The sequence below is a fragment of the Mustela nigripes genome, chromosome 10 (assembly GCF_022355385.1).
Source record: "Mustela nigripes isolate SB6536 chromosome 10, MUSNIG.SB6536, whole genome shotgun sequence".
Classification (NCBI taxonomy): Eukaryota; Metazoa; Chordata; class Mammalia; order Carnivora; family Mustelidae; genus Mustela; species Mustela nigripes.
The window spans coordinates 30653309-30675517 of record NC_081566.1 but is presented as its reverse complement, the minus strand read 5'-3'; the positions used below and the strand labels follow the sequence as shown (position 1 = coordinate 30675517).

Genomic DNA, 22209 nt, shown 5'->3' with positions numbered 1-22209 from the left:
TAAGCTAAAAATTAGTTTCTACAGAGATCACTTAAGTTTGTACTGCAGAATTAATAGTTATGTATTACTGGCCAAATGAGTATTTTCAAAGAAAATCTAGTTCTCTTACCATCCCAATAAACTATGTGGTTTGGTATAAATTTTATGCAGAAAAAACTAGAAAATGACCACAAGTTGCTGAGTCTGGGCAACTACTTTTCCTACACAAGATCTATTTAGAATGTGCACTTCTTTCCTGAAATGACTTTCATTTGCTGGGAAAATATGCAAAATGTTTTTGGGGCCCTGCCTCTGCGTCACCCAGTGCTCCTAAAGGGCCCTCTATGGACTACAGCTCCTCTTGGCTCTCCGCAACAGAATGTAAAACGTTAACGTCTCACTCAGTACTCCAAAATAAGTATACATTTCAAACACAATCTGTCATCTGTGTTTTCTTTTCTCAATTACATCTGATTAGAGAAAAAAATGCTCTCTTCAGAACACAGCAACCATCGAAAAGCAAGTATTTCCATCCTGTTTAACTTGGTTAAGTGGCAAGAGCAGAAAAGAACACTCTGGATTCCTCAACTCTCCCACCCCACTCTCCTTATCACTTCATACTTAGTAGAGGTTGGGGAGAGGTTCACAATCCGGGACGGCATATCCCACCAACAGGCCCTCGTATGCTGTCCCCACAGAGCTGGACAGAGGCCGCACAACACAGGAGCGCCAAAAACGGCATGGAGTTAGCTTCAGACAGAGTTTTTAACCAGTGCCACAAACTATCACAGATTACCAAGAGATAAAGGTCTATAGTATTCCTTAAAAAGCTTCAGGGGAAAAAAAAAACAGGTTTTGTCCTACTGTTTCTACAGTTGGGGGAGAGGGGACAGGAACTGGAGAGAAAATAGTTCTTCCTAGAAACAGTATATGAGTAAATGACCCTCCCTCCTCATGCCTTCCAGATAAATAAATTCCCTTTAAGTTAACTGTTAAAATACAAGCACCTGTAAGCTTGTGCTAATGTTCTTTAGAAAGTCTAAACCACTTCCCTGAAACAGGGAAACATACAGAAAATCTTAATGCATTTCAGCTTTTAATGAATATAGAAGTTACAAGGCAACAAATCTCACTACAGCACACAAAATGTGAGGTATTTGCCACATTTTTTTTTAAAGAGATGATTTAACAGCCTTTGAGAATTACAATTCTATAAAGCTAAAGAACTTACCTTAAACTTTATCCTGGAGTCAAACCAAGCTAAGTTGCTACATTACTACTCAACAAGGAGAAATTCTTTCACCTTGTGGTATAATCCTATGAATACAACGTTCTAAAGCTGTAACTCAAAAGCTTTTTAATTTCAACACATAATTTCAGTTTGAAAGATATATGCAAATAAGACCACCCTTTCACAGGAAAATAATACAAGTATTTAAGCAGAAGTCCTGCCTCTGGTCTATAAGTTGCACAAGGTGGTTTCCTCTAGAAACACAGATCCTACCAACCAGCCCTCAGACTGCCAAAGAAGATGCGGCGAGAACCCAATTTTTTTGTCCTAGACTCCCCTAACTAGAAGCTCACCCAATCGGGTATTATCTTACAGCATACAGAATAACTAGAAATAATTAGGACACTCTGCAGCCCTAGAAAATGCCACAAACTTAAAACTTAAATCATGCTCAGGTCAACTGAGCTTTTGAAAATGATCTGTCCTTTTCTTAGAGTCATGATCTGTATCAGGGCCACACGATGAGACTCGATCAAAGAGAACACTAAACTAAGGCCCTGGGAAACTCATTTCCCAAGTCATTAAGGTTAAACAGGACATCATGATTTCATTTGAAAGTATTAATGCAGGGGCACCTGGGGGGGCTCAGCCGCTGTGACACGTCTGTCTGCTTTGGGCTCAGGTCGTGCTAGGGGGTCCTGGGACCTGCCTCTCCCTCTGCCTCTTCCCCCTCCCCCACTTGTGCTTTCTTGCCTTCTCTCTCCCTCTCTGTCCAATAAATAAATTTAAAAAATTTTTAGTTAAGTGCAAATGTAAACAGGAAGCTGCAAATATGTGATTGCAACGTAAAGTTACTCTTTGGGCTACTTTGCCAAACTGCCCGCCATGTCAGTGCTGCGGCCACCAGGCCCATGTGGCTACTTAGATATAATTCACACTAAATAACTGTTTGAAGACCAGTTGTTCATCCCACCAGCCATATCTCAAATGCTGTACCTGTAGGTAGCTGGTGGCCACCACAGGGGACAAGACGGACACAGCACAGTTCTGTAACAGCCAGAAATGTGTGTAACACATAGTATCTACCATAGAGACAGGCAAATTCAAGTCCTCCGACCTTCCATGGGGCACGACACAATACCTCGTGATTTTATGGACAGTTTTGTTTGTTTTTATTCACCATTTCGATAGCAGGCACAAACAGGAATTTTTGTAAAGCTACATCTAAAAGAAGCAGTGAACAACGCTTTGAGAGTTGGCTAACTCATAAAGACATTTTTGAATACAGGCTCTGCTTACATACAATGGCTTTGCAAAATAAAAGTAATGAAAAAACATAGCTGGTATCATTTTGAATAGCTGAGAAATTTTGTTTGCAATAATTATCTCCCTCTATCTGATAATCAAATACAGTGAGGAAGGCTCAACTAAATAGCCATACTCAGCCTGCAAACGATGCTTTCTGCGATGAGGAAAATACGGTGTCAAGTAGGAGAAGTTAATCAGTTTCTTCTTACCAAGTGGTAGAAATATCAGAGAATCAGAGATGCTTTGGTGGGTATCTGAAAATGGGTGTTAATTATCACTCCCGCTCCGCCGCACCCTATCATTACCTCTGCCCTGATACTCAGCTGTTTGCCTACTTATTTTTAGTTAGCCTACTAAAATGCACCTTCCCCCTATGGTTTTGGGTCCAATTATCACTTCATGTCCCACATGAAAATCACTTACTTCTCTACCATTTGGTGAGAAAATACACAGACACCATTTATTTGCACATTTTTAATATAATGCTGTCTAAACAGCAAGCTGTTATCTTTAGAATGCCTAGAAGAGCAAATCAAGGAATGTGCTTAGTGCCAGAGAACCACACAAGCAAAAATGGTTAAAATGGAAACTTTTGTTATGTACATTTAACCACTACAACGAGAAAAAAAAAAAGCACAAGACAACTATCTACATGCTGAGACAATCCATTTTTTCAGAGGAAGCACACAGCTTTTCCCAATAAATTGGTTAGAATTTTTCAAAGTAAGAAAATATGAAACTTCCCTCAACGTTAAAATTAAAATCCAAGTATACTGAGGTGCCTGGGTGACTCAGCGGGTCAAAGCCTCTGCCTTCAGCTCAGGTCATGATCCCAGGGTTCTGGGATCAAGCCCCACATCAGGCTCTCTGCTCTGCAGGGAGGCTGTTTCCTCCTCTCTCTCTCTCTCTCTCTCTCTGCCTGCCTCTCTGCCTACTTGTGATCTCTATCTGTCAAATAAATAAATAAAATCTTAAAAAAAATCCAAGTATATTAAAAGCCAAAGATGAGAAATATATTTAAGAAAATGGGTTTATTTTCCGGTACCCAAGAAGCGACAGGATAAAGACACACCTAACACAATGGCGCTAAATGAAAACTTGCCTCCCGTTTGTAGGGACCCCAGGTGAAACCCCTGGTTTCACCAGGATTGCAAATCCCACATAAGCTGGACACGGTACTGAGTGCTTCAAGACTAGCAACCCTAATCCTCCAACCCCCTCTAAGACCTCCGTAGGATCATAATCCCCATTTTACAGATGCTGAACCTGAGACAAATCACTTTTTAAAAGAAGATAGTTCTTGGGGCGTCTGGGTGGCTCAGTGGGTTAAAGCCTCTGCCTTCGGCTTGGGTCGTGATCCCAGGGTCCTGGGATCAAACCCCGCACTGGGCTCTCTGCTCAGCCGGGAGTCTGCTTCCTCCTATCTGCCTGCCTCTCTGCCTACTTGTGATCTCCGTCTGTCAAATAAAAAAATAAAATCTTTTTTAAAAAATAAAAGACGATGGTTCTGGTCACAAAGGTCGTAGCTGAAGTAGTGAGGTCCTGGCTGCTCCTGGCTTCGGCGCTGCCCCCACACTGGGAGTCTGGGCTGAGGGCGATCTGAGGAACCATACCACTCACTAACACAGAGTCTCCAGAGCAACATAACCTTTCATAGATTCTGGTCATCTGGTATACAGCAGGGACAAGGAAAACTCTGCTAAGTTTTAAGAAAGCCCAAAGGATATCTTGACATGAAACCATCCTTAAGATATCCCATTGCAAAAACCAACACTTATCTTGCTCCTATTTTTAGGAAAATTCAGAGACAACCTGCAAAAGCCATTTCAAGAGAAATATTAAAAAGGGGGGGAGGGAAGAATTGTAAACTGAAGGGATAAATATTTCAATAGCAAACTCCTTCACCCTCTTCCATGGTCCATATTTTAATACGTGGCATTTGCATCACAAACCTGACTTTGTAACCAGGTATTAAACTAAAACAGGATGCAGAACGCTCAACACTTTCCAATTCCTTGAATCCTGGCAGGACAAAATACCCCAAACCATCGAAACTCAATGAATCCGGATAAACGAAGTTTGCCCAGACTGTGAACATTTAGGATGCCCTCCCATGACTTTGCGGGAGGGGTGAGGGTGAGGGTGGTGAACCCGGACGACGACGACTACCTGTAACTGCAAGTGAACACGATTGTCCTCGCTCCATTCTACAGATGGGGTAATGCGGTAAAAGTTGCCAGCTTCTTTGTCTCAGCACACGAAGCCATAAGGAAACAGCAAGGGCCACAAAATGACCCCTGGTCCGGGGGAGAGGCGCGAGCACAACTTCGCGGGGCGCAGGGGACACAGGCACGAGCCCCCAGCCCAGCACCCCCTCCCACTCCCACCGCGGGCGCAGAAGAAAAGCACCACTTCACTCCAGCGTCAGCCCTGGGGGGCCAGAGCGGGGGAGGGGGGGGTAGCCTTCAGGAGCGGGGACTCGGAGGGTTGGTTGGGGGAGACCGGAGGTTCTAGGACTGGAGGCCAGGTTCGGAGGATTCAGCGGGTTGGGGAGTCGGGGGTCTCGTGGGGCCAGAGGCTGGGGGCCAGGAGGTCCAGGGGCTCGTAGGGGGGCGACTCGGGGGTGCCGGAGATCAGAGTCGGGGGAGGTGCTGGAGGATTCGGGGGTTTTAGGGGGCCGGGAACTCCGAGGGGTGGGTGGACAAGGGGTACGGGGAGGGCAGGCGGTTCGTGGGGGTTTGGGGGGTTCAGGGGATTCATGGGGCCGGGGAGTCGAGGAGGAACAAGGGGAGACCAGGGGTTCGTGGGGGTTGGGGGGGGATTCAGGGATTCATGGATCCGGGGACTCGGGAGGGGGAACGGGTGGGCCAGGGGATCGTGGAGGGCTGGGGGTTTCGGGGGATTCATGGGGCCGGGGACTCGGGGGATGGGAGTGGAGGTTCGTGGGGGGATGGGGGCTCCGTGGGTTCGCGGGGATTTTGAGGGCGGGGCAGCGGGGTGGGGGGCTAGGGAGGCTTCGCGGGATTCTGGGGCCGGGGACTCGGTGGGGGGGGGGGGGGACGGCGGGGGGTTCATGGGGGGAGGGGGGCTCAATAGGACTTGGGGCATTCGCGGGGCTCGGGTAAGGGGGCCGTGGACCGAAGGCGCCGCGGGCACTCAGGTCTCCCGCGATCCGACACTCGGGCTGCCACCGCACACCGAGAGCGAAACCCAACCAAAACTAAGGCAAGGGCAAGTTTGATGCCTGTTTCACAAAAAGTTTTTTAAAAAGACAAAGCAACCGAGACTCCGGGTCCCTGTTCTCGACGCTCAAGGAGCGCACCAAGTGAGGACCCCGGCGGAGACCGGAGTAAACTTTCGGCGGCTGCCTGCCCGCGGCTCACCCCGGCTGGGGGCCGAGGGCTGGGGGCTGCGCCGGGGGGTGAAGGGGGCCGAGGGTGGGGGCTGGGCCGGGGACCGCGGCCTGGGGACCCGGAGTCGGGCCGCGCCGCCCGCAGCCCGGCTCGGCTCCCGCGCCCGCCCGCGCCCCGCGCACTTCCGCGCCCGCCCGCACGCTTACCGGCATCATCTTGGACCCGAACCGCATGGGAGCCGCGGCCCGGGCCGAGCGGGGGCCCGGGTCTCGGGAGCCGGGGGCGGCAGTGCAGGGCGAGGCTCCCGGAAGGCCGCCGACCTGTTGCGAGGCGGCCGCGGCGTGGGCGGTCCGCCGAGCCCTCCCCGCAGGCGGGGGCGCCACCGAGCCCCGGGCCCACCCCCAGCGGCCCCGACGCGGCTTTGTCTCCTCCGCGCCCGCGACGGCCCGCGCGCCCTCTGCGCTCCGCCCCCCGCGCGCGGCGGTGGGGGCGGGGCGGTCCGGGAGCGCGCCTGCGCGGGCGGGGCCGGGAGCGCGCCTGCGCGGGCCAGGCTGGGGTGGCTGGCCCGGCGGCCCGCTGGGCGCGGGTTCGCGGCCTCCGCCTACAGCCCTTTGCCCGTAGCCCAGGTTCCATGGGAAAACTCTTGTCTGACTCGCTTTCACTAAGTAAAGGAATACACTAAAAATGACTTCAATGGAAGAGCGTACATATTTTTGCTATAGTCAATAAACAAGCCTCCAAAACGGTTTAAAGTGTGCCAAGCAGCCTTGCAAGGAACCGCTTTTCTGCGGCTCTAGCCGGTCCGGCCCTCCGCCTGTAGGGGGGCGCGCTGGGGGAGGGGCGGCGCGGCCTCGCCGAAGCCCGGGTCCGCGTGGCAGCCCCAGAGGAGGATGGGCGCTCCAGTGGGGGAACAGCTCCGGTGCGGGGCAGTCCCCGAAGGGGGGCTCCGGGGGAGAGCTGGGGGGGCAGCCCCGTGGTGGGGACTCCGGGGGAGAGCTGGGGGGGGGGGCAGCCCCGTGGTGGGGACTCCGGGGGAGAGCTGGCGGGGGCAGCCCCGTGGTGGGGACTCCGGGGGAGAGCTGGGGGGGGCAGCCCCGTGGTGGGGACTCCGGGGAAGAGCTGGGGGCAGCCCCCGAGTTGCGGGCGCTCCAGTGGGGGGGCCCTCCCGAAGTGCCTCCTCCGCAGCGAGGCTGAGAAGTGAGGCCAGCGAGGAGAGCACCTGCCAGTGCCCAGCTCCAGGACGGGCAACTCTTTTTGGGTCCGGCAACCCCTTCCCAGGTACCCCTAAACCCTGTGTTGCGCACCAACCCCCTTCATACCGGAAATAGTGAAGAGCGCCTGATTCCATTTGAATGCAAACGTCTCCAAACCTGCTGTGTGAGGTCTAGGTAGGTTGGGCGGACCGTAGTCCAGAGTTAAGCAAAGCGGCTCTGTCGCTGCGTTGGTTCAGTTCTCATCCATCGCCTGCCGTCTGTTCTGAGCGCTGCCGTACGCCGATGCACAGAACAAACATTGGATGAGCGGTGAAACCAATAGCGAAGTGTATTAATAATCAATGATTACACAAATTACCAGGACGGTCCTAAGGACAAGACTGAAGGAGGTCGGGGGAGGAGCCTGCAGGTAGAACTCTTAAGAGGGTGGTCCAGCAGCACCCCCCAGGACAGAAGGCTTCCAGGAGGAGGCACTGGCCAGTGCTAAGGCCTCCGGACAGCCTGTCTGCGTCGGGCGGGGTGGGGGGTGCTAGACAGCTGCAGAGACCGTAAGGGGCCCGCGTAGTGACACCCCCACCCCCCAACCGGGACTTGAGGGCTCAGTGGAGAGCCCTGGGAAGGTCTGTAGCACACGATCTGACTCTATCTCCCTGGGATCACGCTGGTGGCTGTGCGGAACCGTTGGACTTCGCAGAAAATGTAGGAAGCTCTTGCAGTCGTCCAGGCCAAACATGAGAGTGGCTTGGGCAGTGGCCTGGCTGTAGTGCGGGTACTTGGCTTTGGGATGCATTGTGAAGAATTCCCTGACAGGTTAGCTCTGGATATGAGAGAAAGAAGTCAAGGGTAAGTCCAAGATGTTTGTCGCAGAGGATGAAGCTGCCAGCAGCTGGGGCAGAAGACAGCAAGCGGGACATCCCATCCCACAAGGATCCTTGTGGGCAACTGGCAGCTCATAAACGGACCCTTGAGCACTTAAAAAAAAAAAACTGGCCTCATAATACATGGGTTTTCATTCTTTCTTTGCACAGAAAGAAATCTTAGCAGCAACCTAAGATATCACGATCCACCTTCATCTAGAAAAAGAATTCTGGGCATCAGTCACTAAACTTCCCGTTCTCAATAGAGAACACATCTCTTTACCACCCAGAAGCTGGTCACATGCTAGAGTACCTTACATTTCATAGGAGCACCGGCAGCCCCCGCTTATTCATAAAACGGTCACATGGAAATAGAAGCAAGGACAGAAGACCTGGAGTAAAATGGCCCGGTTCTGTTCCTTCACAGATAAGCCACATAACCGCAAGCTGGGTGGAGTGCCCCAAGGGGAGCTTGTGCCTGGGGCACAGTACCTCTCCTCATCTGTTGGGCAGGAGTCCAGTGTTTGAGTTCCCAACAGCTTCCTCCCAGTTACCCCCTTTCCCATTTCCCTCAGCGGTCCGACCCCAGCCAGCCTCTCCCCTATCCCCTCCCCAAAGGTGAACCCCCATCTCTCTTTTCCCCCTTACCCTACTTCTACTCATGTGTCAAGTGCCCACCTCAATGGAAGGCTCTGGAAGTCAGGTTGAATGAATACCTCATCCCTATCCTGTAGCCCTTTAAGGATGTACAGAAATGTATGAATATACATATATATATGTTCATTATATGCTTTATGTATTTATTTATTTATTTGAGAGAGAGAGCGTGAGCACAAGCCAGGGAAGGGGCAGAGGCGGAGGGAAAAGAGAGAATCCTAAACCAACTCCCTGCTGCATGCAGAGCCCAACATGGGGCTCCATCCCACCACCTTCAGATCATGACCTGAGCTCAAACCAAGAGGTGAAAGCTCAACAGAGTGAGGCCCCCAGATCCCCCATTTGCTTTATTTATTTATTTGTTTATTTGTCAATCATAATACACCATGTGATATAGAAAAAAAACACAGTTTTCACCCCACTGGACAAAATGGCAAAAACCAATTGTTATTCATTTATTCACTTATTTGTCTACGTTCAGCCCCAATGTTGTCCTTTGGGCATAGAATGGATGGAACTTAATAATAATCGTAAGTTTACCATTCTCTCTCGTCTCTGCAGGTTTGGTAAAGTCTCATCCCCGACTCCTGCTGCAGCCTCAGGGGGGGTCTCCCTGAGCATCCTTGGGGACTGTCAACACGAGTCCTCTTGTGCCCTCCGGTCCACATTCCATCCTTGTGGTTGACAAACCATAGGCCAAACCTGGCTCTCCGCCTGATTGTGTATTGCCTATGAGCAAAAATGGTTTTGACATTCTTTAACAGCTGGGGGGAGGGGAGGAGTCCCAGAGAGAAGAGGAAGATTTTTTTTTTTTTAAAGATTTTATTTATTTATTTGTTAGAGAGAGAGAGAGCAGGAGCACAGGCAGACAGAGTGGTAGGCAGAGGCAGAGGGAGAAGCAGGCTCCCCGCCAAGCAAGGAGCCCGATGTGGGACTCGATTCCAGGACGCTGGGATCATGACCCGAGCTGAAGGCAGCCGCTCAACCAACTGAGCCACCCAGGCATCCCGAGAAGAGGAAGATTTTGTGACACATGAAAATCACATGAAATTCAAATCTCAGCATGGGGCCACGTAGTCAGTTAGAGGACGTGGGGGCAGGTGGTGAGTAGCACATGGATGGTTATTATACTTCTCTGTCTTCTTGGGTCTGCTCTACATTCTAGATAATACCACGTTTCTAAAAAAGAAACATGAAAGCCATGGGTGGCTTTCCATCACTATGGGAATCACCTGTGGTGAGCATGGCCCCTTGCCCCCTACCCCAGGCCCAGCTCACCCCTGTTCTCTGAGAGAAGGGGGGGGGGACAGCCCGTGTGCACCTGTGTTAGTGATAAAAGACTCAGAATTGGTGACTTTACGGGACAAACTCAGGGCTCTAAAGACATCTGTCTGTGCTGTGGGCTGTACCTCCATGTGGTTTGAGGAACTCCCTGCATCCCTGATAATGCGAGGTGTGCTTACCTCCTGTTGGCTGCTCTGTCCCCACCCTGGGCCTCCCCTCACTCACCCTGCCTGCCTTCTGGTCCCACCCTCGTCTGAAACTTGCCAGAGTCACTTTTATTTCACGGATGCCTAAACATTTTTTCTCGTGGGAGCGATGCTTGTCCCCTCCCTCTCCCAATGCAATTGTCACTCGGCTTCAGGTTGGGGCTCTCGGGGTTTCCCCCTCCTCCCCTCCCTGCCTCTTCTCCGTGTCCTTGAGCCTTATTTTCCCCACCAGCCCTGACTTGAGGCTCAGGTCTTACCCTTTCCTGCTTTCCTCATACATCCACAGTCCTAACTGTCACCAGCATACGGGGCCAAGGTCCACATTTCGGTCTGGTCTGCTCCTCTGGGCTCTAGAACCTCATTGCCAAATGCAGAAGCCGTGGGCCAAGTGTAGTGATGGAATGTGGCCAGAGCAAGTGAGAAGCTGAAGTTGTGATTTTTTATTAATTTGAATTCCAGTATAACTAACACATAGTATTGCATTCGTTTCAGTTGGATTGGACAGTCCTGGGGACCCTGTCCGGTCCCATCCAATGGCGAGCTTGACATCGCCGCACAGCTGCCTCGAAGTGTGGCTGCCACAGCTCATCGAAAAGCAAATGTATGGCCTTTCTCCCCAGTCCAGTCATCTTCCAGTACTTTCTGTCTCCGAGGATGGCACAGGTGCTCATTCACTCTCTCAAACCAGAGCACGAGGCATCAAGCTGGACCTTCTCTCTGTCCCCTCTAACCTGGGCTCAGTCCTCTCTGGTTCCCAAATATATCTTCAGACTCCCGGTGTTTTATCCCCACAAGTGCCCATCCAAAGTCCCACACGTGCTAATGGACACCCCTGCTTCAAATCACCTTTACCACCACCCCCAGTCCCTGCCCCACACCCTCTGAGACTCCGCCTCACTGTCTGTGCCCTCTTTGCTCTCCCCAGTACATGCTCCAGCCAAGCCCCAAAACCCTCCCCTCTGTGCCCCACGCCACCTCCACATGTTCACACTGGCGTGCGTTCCTGGTGTTCCTGGTGTTACTCTGCAAACCACAGAGCAGGGACTTCTACCCATCCCTACTTTCCGCTGATTGTTGGCGGCCTACCACGGGGCCCAGGACATGGTAGCCGGGTGCACACGTGAATGATCACGGGAGGGAATTAAATGAACGACTTGTTCCTTTGTCTCTAACGCATGTAGTTCAAGCCAGTGTCTCTGTCAGCTTACGGCCGTACTAAATAGCACAGTCTAGGGGCGCCTGGACGGCTGAGTTCGTGAAGCAGCTGCCTTCAGCTCAGGTCGTGATCCGAGTCCTGAGATCGAGTTCTGCGTGGGACTCCCTGCTCAACGAGGTGTCTGCTTCTCCTTCTGCCTCTGTCCACACCCCCCACCATGCTCTCTTTCTCTCTCTCAAATAAATAAATAAAATCTTAAAATATATATATATATATATACATCATAGTCTAGGTGGCTGAAACTACAGGAATTTCTTTTTTCACTGGTCTGGAGGCTGGGAAGTCTGAGATCAAGGTGCCTGCCAGCCCTGTTCCCTGGTGAGGGCTCTCTCCCTCGCTGGCAGACTGGCATCTCAGAAGTGTATCCACATACGCTGGGGCAGAAAGGAAAGTGAGCTCCCTGGTGTCTCTTCTTACAAAGGATTCATACAGGATCTCAATATGGGCCCGCCCCTCGTGACCGCATGAATGTGATTCTCTCAATGGCCCCACCTCCGAATACCACCACATTGAAGGGTAAGGCTTCAGCCTGTGAATTTTGGGGGGATACCGCAAGGTCCATGGCACCCAGAGAGTTATCCTATCTTATGGCCTACTTATCACCCCAAAGAGCCGTCCCTTATATGCCTACAAGAGGCTCAGGTTGAACGAGGGTAAAAGGACCTAGGGAACCCAAACCCATTGCTGATGGTTGGCCCCGGGCGTGAGCGCGTGTGAAGAATTGTACAATTCTCGGGACGCCTGGGTGGCTCAGTTGGTTAAGCGGCTGCCTTCGGCTCAGGTCATGATCCCAGCGTCCTGGGATCGAGTCCCACATCGGGCTCCTTGCTTGGCGGGGAGCCTGCTTCTCCCTCTGCCTCTGCCTGCCACTCTGTCTGCCTGTGCTTGCTCTCGCTTCTCTCTCTATGAAAAAAAAAAAAAAAAAATCTTAAAAAAAAAAAAAAAAAAAAAAAAAAAAAAAAAAGAATTGTACAATTCTAGCATTACCTGAAAATAAAGAAAATCTGTTGAATGAGTTGGATTTCAGAAGCCTGAATTGAGGCTTCGCTATGGGCAAGCAAGAAAAGTCTGGCCCAGCAGATCGCAATAGACACTATCAAGTGCCTAGACATCACAAAGGCCACTGGCCGTCATCACGGGCTATCATGCCGTGGCCTCTGTGGTCCCCGGCACAGAAAGGTGTTAATTCCATGGAGAGGAATGTGCACGCATGCCTTCCCGGTCTCTAGTAACATATTAGGTTGGAATGAATTACGTTCTCGTCGCTTAAAAACCATCTTAAACCATTTGTAAATGGGCTTTATTCAAATATTTTCAAGTGCCTGTGAACAACACACTGGTTCTGTAGATAAATGGCACGGCTCCTTTGGGGAAAGGACCAGTTCTTGGAGTTCTTGACATTCCCTTTAACCAGCACACACTTTTACCAGCAGTTAATTATTAAACGAAGGCAATCATGTTGCTACTTTTAAAATTTTTTTCCCGGTAGCCAAAGATAAACAATTAGAAAGGAAAAAAATCTCATCAGAAGGTTTTCTATACCAACACTTAAACCCCATCATTATCCAGTAACAATTAGGCATGAGCTCACATTCATTATCCGTCGGCAGGTCCGGATCCCACTGCACCCCAGCGTTGCCCAATGTAACGCTGGGGAGTCTTTCTAGAAGTCCTGTCTGAGCTCGTGTGTACTGCCCTAGTTGAGGCCCAGAGAAATTTTTTTTAAAAAGATCCACAGAGAAGGCAAACTTGGAAGAACTACAGAATTTGAAGCAGGAGGGGTGCCTGGGGGGCTCAGTCAGTGGAATGTCTGACTCTTGGTCTCAGCTCAGGTCTTGATCTCAGGGTCGTGTGTTCAAAACCCACATGGGGCTCCCTGCTGGGCATGGAGCCTACTTTTAAAAAAAGGGTGGGGGGGGGCGCCCAGGTGACTCAAATGGTTGGGCAGCTGCCTTCAGCTCAGGTCATGATCTCAGGGTTGTGGGATGGAGCTCAGCTGTCAGGCTCAGTGCTCCGCGCAGAGTCTGCTCGTCCCTCTCCCTTCCCTGCTTGCTCGCTCGTACTCTCACTCAAACAAATAAATCTTTAAACAAATAAAAAATAAAAAATAAATCTTTAAACAAATAAAAAATAAAAAACAAATAAAAAAATAAAAAATGAACCAACTTTCCTGAAGTTGGGTTTTTTCTATTCCGTATACTTGAGGCCTTGATTTACTGGGAGGAAATTTTATTTCATTTAAGCGTCTACTACATGCGTAGTGATATGAAGCATATGGATAAGACACGATCCGTGCCCTAGCTGGCAGACGCTCAACTGACTGAGCCCCCCAGGGCCCCCGAAGTTAGATTTAAATTTTAACATTATTGTTTTTGCAGGTGTGAATACAGTTTTTAACCACATGCCAAAGTGCTTTCCTAGGGAGCCTTGTTCACACTTATCACGTGCACAGATTTGTCCCGTGTGCAATTTACAGGTGAAACTATACCCCCCTCTTCTGAATGTCTGATTTTTTTTTAAAGGTCTTTTTATGTGAATCATCTCCCCAAAACAAACAAACAAAAACAAAAACAGGCCCGGGGCTCCTGGGTGGCTCAGTGGTTAAGCATCTGCCTTCAGCTCAGGTCATGATCCCAGCTCCTGGGATCAAGCCCCGCATGGGGCTCCCTGCTCAGTGGGGAGCCTGTTTCTCCCTCTCCAGATCCCCTGTGCTTGTGGTCCCTCTCTCGCTATCTCTTTCTCTGTTATAAATAAATAAAGTCTTTAAAAAAAAAAACAAAACAGAACAGGTCCTGTGACCAAACTGCCACTTGAGGATAAGTTTATTGCTCCTCTTCCCACAACTGGCCAGATGTGATCTCTGAAAACACCACAAAATCACGCAAATCACTTTGAGGACACTCATGACATCACCTGGGCGGCTGAGGGTATGCACGTCAGAGAGCCAGCCAGATCCGGGAGGTGTCGCTGTGTGAGGTGGCCGGCACCATCCGTCCCCACGATGCCGCAGCTGGGATGGGCGTCTGGCCATGGATCCTCCCTCTTCCATAGAACCTCATTTATTTCACGGCTCTGTGCTTTTCCTTTCACCTTTTAAGCTCTTGACCCTGATGTGTCTTTCCATATTTAAATATAGTACATTACCCAGATACGTCCTGGCACAAGAGTAACTCAGAGACATTGAGGAACCAGTACTGAGGATGACACATGGCAGGTCCGCAAGGCCGGTGACCCCTCTTCTGGGGGGACCGGAGGTGCTCCCTGTAGGAAGGAGAGAGCTGGCTGGAAGGCGCCGAGGAAGGCCGTCTGGGAGAAGCGGTGCGGTGGGCCAAATTCTGGGAATGACCCCAGTGCCCCCCAGCCTTATGTGACCTCATCCCCCCAGAGCGTGAGTGGAATGAGTCCACGTGATGGCTTTGCCTTCTCTAACACAAGGGAGTTGTCCCGGTGGGCCCGGGCAAAACACTGAGTCTCCTGCAGCAAGAAACAGACTTGAAATGTGAGGGGATCTCACCAAGGTGATCCTGCTGCTTCTGAAATGGGGGTCATGCATGGGGGCCAGAGAGTGGCCTCCAGTAGCTGAGAGCCACCCTCACCAAGACAAGGGACAACAGCAAAGAAGTGAGGTTGGCAGGGAATCCAGATGAGCTGGGGAGCAGAGTGACCCCACAGCCTCCAGGGGAAAGCCCCTCAGCGGCCCCCTGGGGCTCCTGCCTGCTCAGCCAGTCTCCTGTGTGGTGTATGGTAACTTGTATGCAGCAGTGGAAGGCTGACACCGGCGACACATGAGCTGCGCCCGGAGGGACAGGTAGGCTTTCAGATGGTGAGAAGCAAGGGGAGAGCAGGACCACATGGGGGAGTGGGAAGGTCTGGGTGCCAGCAAGGGCAGCTCGAGGGGTCCGGAGAGCCCCCCCTGAGCTGCTAATCGCTTCTCAGGGATGTCATGGAGGCTTTCAAGCACAGGAGTCTGTGCAAAGAGCTGTTCCTTTGAAGGCCACACCGACCATATCGTCGTGGTGGATGGGGGGACAGGATGTGGAGCCAGACACAGAGGCAGGAAGACAATTAGGAACCTGTCAGCACTGCCCAGGGGACAGGCAGGGTCTTTCAGCGCTCACCAGGCCCCGGGCAAGGCCCTCAGTCACGGGGGACAGAAACACTGAGTAAAGTTCTCTCTTCTGGAGAATCTTTAGGCTTCCTGAAAGGTCCCGGTGGGATGACGCTGCATTGCTCAAAGTCGTGGGGACCCTCGGTAATGCTTTTCCTCCTCCGCCATCCCTCTGACCCCTCCCAGCAGGTCCTTATTCAGGCTCTGCTTCAGGGAAAACCCATGTTGATAATCCAAGCAAAGCACTCGCAACCCAGGCTGGTGGTACGGATGAAAGAGGGACACGGACACGCGTGTGCTGCGGAGAGAAGTTTTGGGATGTGAAGGGCAGGGAAGGAAGAGCCCAGGAGTGTGCCAGGGTTCCGCGAGTCATGGCAGGAAGAGGCAAGCATGGGGTGGAAATGTGTAACGTGGGAGGTCCTTGCACCAACCTCAACAACACTGTCATCAACACCATCAATAACTTCACATTCTCTGTCCTATACCCATTGTCCTTTGTCATAAAACAGAAGTCAGAAATGCAGGTTGTTACATCTGTAAAGGGGTGGCAGCTGCAGACAAACCCCGTTGCTACCAGCAGCTCCTGAAATGTCACACATCTGCACGTGCCCCATTGGTGGCTTTGCCTGTGGCCATCACACCACCTCCTGGGCCTCAGACCTGTGGGATTCTGCCTGACTGATGTTCCTCGCACCTGACCGTTCACAACTTTCTAGAACCTACACAACCTTCTAGAACCTACACACAGCTCACCTCCCTGGGCAGAAGGCGGCAAGATCTTGTCTCATGCTCTCCCGCAAACAAACAATAAGAACAAGCAGTGTGTCGATTCTGAGCTTCCAGCAAAGCTGTGGTTTTATAACTTAACCTCAAATATGCGGAAAGAGAAATGACACCTGGGACCCCAGATGCCAAGAGGACCGAAGAGGGAGCCCTGAGTCTCGTCAGGTGTCTTTCTTCTTAGCTGTCTCAAGAAACAAAGTGACATTTTAGGTCGAATACTGAGGACCGTCTCCTTTTTTGAGTGCTTACAATTGTTGAGCCCTCGAACCACATTATTTTATTAAATTCTCGCAACGACTCTGTCTCCTAGTTGTTAGAACTTCATTCTGCAGAGGGAAACACCGACCCCTCGACAAGGGACAGCTGTCTGTCCCAGTAACCCGGAGTGTCACTGAAACCCTGGCATCCTTGCTTCCCAACCCCACTTTTCCTATTCATCATCTAGACTCCCTGTGGTCCTGCTAGCCGAGGAGTGGCATACCACAAAGGAGAGAACAGGCCGGCATTATCTCCCCTGGGTCAATGACCCTTAACCTCATCCTGTGATCACATGGGGTGTCCCCTGTTTATCTTTCAGAAGAACAGAAGTAAACGTTTTGCTAAATCCCTGTGGGTCGTTACCAATAAGTCAACCCTAACATGAGTGTGCGCAGTATTCCATTTCCCAAGATGACTCACCCTATCTGGTCCTCACCCACGTAGCGGCTCACCAGCCACCTGTTCCCCTGAGCTGTGCCTCCTTCCAGCCTCCAGAATGATCCCCAGTGCCCCCTGTGGACTCCCTCCCTGCTGCCTGGGAGGTGATCCCCACCACGTGATTTCTAACGTTCTCTTGGGGAAGACATTCACACATTTGCACAGACCTGCAACAGGGCGGGCCAGAGGTCGTTCAAGGTTAGGGGTTCATCCGGAGCTAAAGATTCACAGTGGGAGCCGTGCTCCAAAGAAGCGTCCAGGCCCACACTTCCTGACAGATAAAGACATCGCACATCAGTGGAGGGGCACACGGGTGTGCTGTAGGAGTTTGGGTAGCCTCTAGAATGCTCCATCTGTCTGGCTTGTGCCCTCTTACTGGAGCTGCAGAGAGGGAACAGCCAAAGCTGCTGGAAAGCAGGTCATGTTAATTTCCCAACACAAATAACACATTCGTCAGCGTGGGAAAAATTCAGAGAAGCTGAAATCCTTCCCAAACTCCTGGTTTAATCAACACTGTGGGCTGAAACAGGAGTCCAGTCCTCTAATTCTGGGAAGTGGGACCTGCGTCGTCCGGCAGCCAACGGAAAAAGCCCTTGACTATGGCTTGTGTTGGCGATACTAAAGTCATTGAAAGATCCAAGTGTCAGAGAGGAGGGGGGTTGGGAAGAACTCATGGGTCCAGGGAGACAATGAAGCCAATAGCATCTACCTCCATCCAAGATCCTGCATGTCCGTGGAGAAGTAGCCTCTGTTGAGAAGGGACTGTTCCTCAGGCTTCCAGAACATGGGACACATGCCCACCGCCATGTTTTCTTGTTTGTGTTCTATGCTCTGGAAACAGCCTTCTGGCACACGATGCCATCACCGAGAGCCCTTCTAGCATGGGTCACAGTAGCTTCCCTCCCACAGGCATAGATCAGAGACTCAGGCATTCTGTCACTGGAAAGGTAAACAAACCCCTCTTACAAATCATTCTGCTGGAATTCTAATGAACATGCATCTGTCCCCATGAGGACAGAGAAAATCCAGGTGCTGGACCAAAAAATCCAAGGACTGAGCTGAGCCCAGAGCTTAAGGACCCCTCGGTCCCTAAGGTCCCTAAGTGGCAGAGGTGCCACTGGGCTGTGTGTGACCCACTGGATTCCCATCAGTGACAACCCTTGCCCCCCACTAAAAAAAACCCTTTACATATCAGGATGCTTTGAAGTCACAGCTATGTCATAAGGAACAGTTTATGAAGTCCTTGCTAAGAAATCATTTTTTTACATATTTATTTGACAGAGAGCAAGAGAACACAAGCAGGGGGAGCAGCAGCAGGAGAGGGAGAAGCAAGCTCCCCACTAAGCGGGGGGCCCAATGTTGGACACAATCCCAGGACTTCAGGATCATGACCTGAACCAAAGACTCAGGAAATCCAGGCCCTAGGAAATCGTGTTTATGTATTTGTCTGCCTACAAAAATAACCCGATTGTTTCCCTCCCGCCCACCATGGACTAGGTACATAGCGTATACTTACACTGTGCGTATAACGACGTGTGCGTATGTGACATGTGTGTCCGTGACCATTCTGTCTTCCTCCTCCTTGACCGCCTTATTTACATATCTCTGCCTCACGAGCCAAAATCAGGTGCTCTAAACGTCACCCACAGTCTCGACCACCACTCCCACCCGCAGGCAGAAGTTGCAGACGCGTCTCTGGATGATTCGAGGCAGACCTGATTACCTGGTTCTCCCCTGCTCTCAACCCTTGAGGCAGTGCATGTCCAGCTGTCCTAGCCCATCTCCGCTCCCTCATAAGTGACAGTCCTCCTGGCTCGGTTGTGTCCTCCAGCCCATGGACTCCTCCTGATGCCTTCTGCTCAGCCGGGATGTGGCTCCAACCCCCTCGCCTGCCCCCCTGGAAAGCACCCAGCCAGTTGGTCCTCCTCCCCAGTTGGGCCCTGGGCTGGGGTCACAGACAGGAACCACGAAGCAGGACTGTGTCCCTCCCAGGGGATGACGGCAGAAAGAGACAGCTAAGGAGCACTTCTGGCTGCAAGGACCTTCCGAACAGCCACAGGCGGGGCCAGGAACAGTCTTCCCAGCACATGCCAGATTTGCCTTTCAAGGAATCTAGTGCCTTCAGAAAAAAAAAAATGTCCTAAGTCCTCTTCTTGGTGATCAAGGTCCTGCGGGGTCTCACCCTACAACGCTATCCACGTGGCTGCCTCCTGGTTCCCTCCCCATCGTTGCTAGTGCATGGAGGTGCTCACGATCTCCCACTAGGTCCCAAGCAGCCCCCTTTCAGACCCTGGCTCATATGCTGGGACATGAAAGCCCCAACATCCTCCTGTCTCGCAGGCAGGTGGTCATGTCTAGGACCCTACAACCTTGTCACCTTTGGACACATACACCTTACTGTCTCCTGGTTCACGGTCGTCCTCTTGCTTCCCATTTCTGCAAGTTTTGATTCTCACAGACTTTTCCATCTCAGCTGAGGCTGAAAGACACCTCCAGCTCCCTCTGATGCCAGGAGCCCTTCCCCCCCCCCTCCTACATGTCGAAGCCCCCCTCCACTACTGTTGCACACTCCACTTCCTCCAGGAATGCTTTCAAGCAAGAAGAAGCCCCCACCTGGACCCCACACCCTTGAATCATCTCCCTGCCACTGCCCAAGACATCTGCCACTATAACTTTACAGGTGTCCATGGACTTGGCTTAAAGCCTTTCCACATATGAGAAGTGAAGTCTGCTAGCCTAGGTTTTATTTTTAAATTTATCTTTGGGTCCCTCCCAGCCTAGAGGCATGGTCCACTGGCCACAATATTCTAAGCGTTTTGTGAAATAGATGAATGATCTCACTCCAGAGGTGGTTTCTGAGTCTGAGTGTCCTGCTGGTCAGAGAAGGAAGGGCATCCCAGCCATTCAGGGGAGAAGTCCCTGGACTGTCACCCATTTACTGAGCTCCAGTTTTAGGCCTGAAAAAACAAGTGAGGTGAGACTTCAGAATGCTGTTTTGTAGTCTTTCTGGTAATTACGCAAACCAGAATGTTTATCTAGAACCTCCCTTTTAACAGATAGCAGTTGTATCAGTAAACACTCTACAGACCAAGTAAAATGCATCGTTCACATTTTATGGGCGCCTGGGTGGTTCAGTTGGTTGAGTGTCTGATTCTTGATTTTGGCTTAGGTCATGATCTCAGCGTCCTAGGATCGAGCCCCACACAGGGCTCTGTGCTCAGGGTAGAGTCCGCTGGTCTCTCCCTTCCTTTGCCCCTCCCCCTGCTTGCGCATGCACACGTGCTCTTTCTCTCTCTCTCAAGTAAACAAGTCTTTAAATATATATATATATATAGTACAAAGTGTATATGTTTTTATATTTATATATGCGCTTTATTTAAAAGCACTGAGGATAGCCACAGACACACATTATATAAATATGTATATATATAAATATATATATGTGTATATATATATATATATATACATATATGTATATATATATAATGCATGCTAAATGTAGACCTCTTTATGATAAAAATGCTTGGTCTGGGTTGCCTGACTGGCTCAGTAGGTAGAGCATACGACTCCGGGTCTCAGAGTTGTGGGTTCAAGCCCCATGTTGGGTGTAGAGATTGCTTTAAAAAAATGTTTAAAAACCTTTAAAAAGGGGCATCTGGGTGGCTCAGTGGGTTAAGCCACTGCCTTCGGCTCAGGTCATGATCTCAGGGTCCTGGGATCGAGTCCCGCATCGGGCTCCCTGCTCAGCAGGGAGCCTGCTTCCCTCTCTCTCTCTCTCTGCCTGCCTCTCTGTCTACTGTGATCTCTCTCTGTCAAATAAATAAATAAAATCTTTAAAAAAAAAAAAACCTTTAAAAAAATTTTTTTGGTCTGACTAATGAACCAGTGGCCCTGGACCAGGCTCAGTGGATACCAGGGTAATCTGCAAAAAGACACTAAAAGTGATTTCTAAAATAAGGTTTGTGTGCAAAGGGCAGAGAGTGGGAGACCCCTACACCACCTCCAAGGCCCCTCCCAGCCTGGAGTCGGGAGACTAGGGTTGAGCGCTTTTCATGACCGTGACTGTTCCAGGATGGAAGACGATGGCTGATCTCCTGTCTCTCCCACAGCTGCGCCTCCCTTCTGTGCGACGTGGTCACTTCTCATCACAAATATCCTTCTACTGAAAATCATTCATCCCTTTCTGTTTATGTAACAGGTTGATCTGAGATCGCTACTTAGACTTTCACTAAACCCGGAAACAGAAAGAGCAAATCCCTTTCAGTGGGCTCCCTGCTCAGTAGGGAGCCTGCTTCTCCCTCTCCCTCTGCTGTTTCCCCTGCTCATGCTCTCTCTCTCTCTCTCTCTCTCAAATAAATCAAAATCTTAAAAAGAAAGAAAGAAACTGCTCTAATACTAGGTTATGTAGCCTATTATATTCTGTATTTCTTGCATCAGTTGGATGTCAGGTAAAAAATTACAAGTAGGGGCGCCTGGGTGGCTCAGTGGGTTAGGCCTCTGCCTTCGGCTCGGGTCATGATCCTAGGGTCCTGGGATTGAGCCCCACATTGGGCTCTCTGCTCAGCAGGGAGCCTGCTTCCTCCTCTCTCTCTGTCTGCCTGCCTCTCTGCCTACTTGTGATCTGTCAAATAAATAAATAAAATCTTTTAAAAAAAAATTACAAGTACTTCAAGAAACATGGAGAAAGTTCTATATAATCTTAGTGGGAGAAGCTATCCTAAGTATGACACAAAGTCCAGACAGAATTTTTGTCAAAAAGATTTTATAAATGAAATTAAAATGTTAATTCCATACCACACAGAAATTAATTCAAATAAATTACACACCAATTAGTGGGACATATTCAAAGGACAAAAAGAACTAGAAAGAAATCTTGAACCTTACCTGGTAGGTTAATCTTCAGTAGGTGCAGTGGTATTATAGGGATAAGACTGTTTTGTGTGTGTTGTAAGGAAGCATCCTGAGTAAACTAACCAGTGTTTTGGGAAGAGGGTTTTCTTCAGGAAGAGGACAGTCGGGAAGGTGAGGAAACACTCGTGACATCAGATGTGGATAATAACACAAACTTGTGACACTGAAGATACACGTGCATGTATTTTAGTTGCACATTTAATTTTACATCTTAAAAAGTTCTGCAGGAAAATAAGGTGTCCAAATGGCCAACAGATACATGATAAAGTGTTCAACATCACTTGGCATCAGGGAAATCCAAATCAAAACCACAATGAGATACCACCTCACACCAGTCAGAATGACTAAAATTAACCAGTCAGGAAATGACAGATGTTGGCAAAGATGCGGAGAAAGGGGAACCCTG

At 50.3% G+C, this 22209-nt stretch overlaps 1 protein-coding gene across 2 annotated transcripts in view; it reads right to left on the bottom strand.

The window, feature by feature from the left end:
* Nucleotides 1-6292, bottom strand: part of TP53BP2 (tumor protein p53 binding protein 2) — a 55518-nt gene extending 49226 nt beyond the window's left edge. For both annotated transcript variants that reach the window (XM_059412930.1, XM_059412931.1), the window contains exon 1: nucleotides 6078-6292. In XM_059412930.1, the coding sequence (XP_059268913.1) occupies nucleotides 6078-6104 (27 nt within the window). In that variant the 5' untranslated portion in view covers nucleotides 6105-6292. The remainder of the gene's footprint in view (nucleotides 1-6077) is intronic.
* Nucleotides 6293-22209: the final 15917 nt, after the last annotated feature.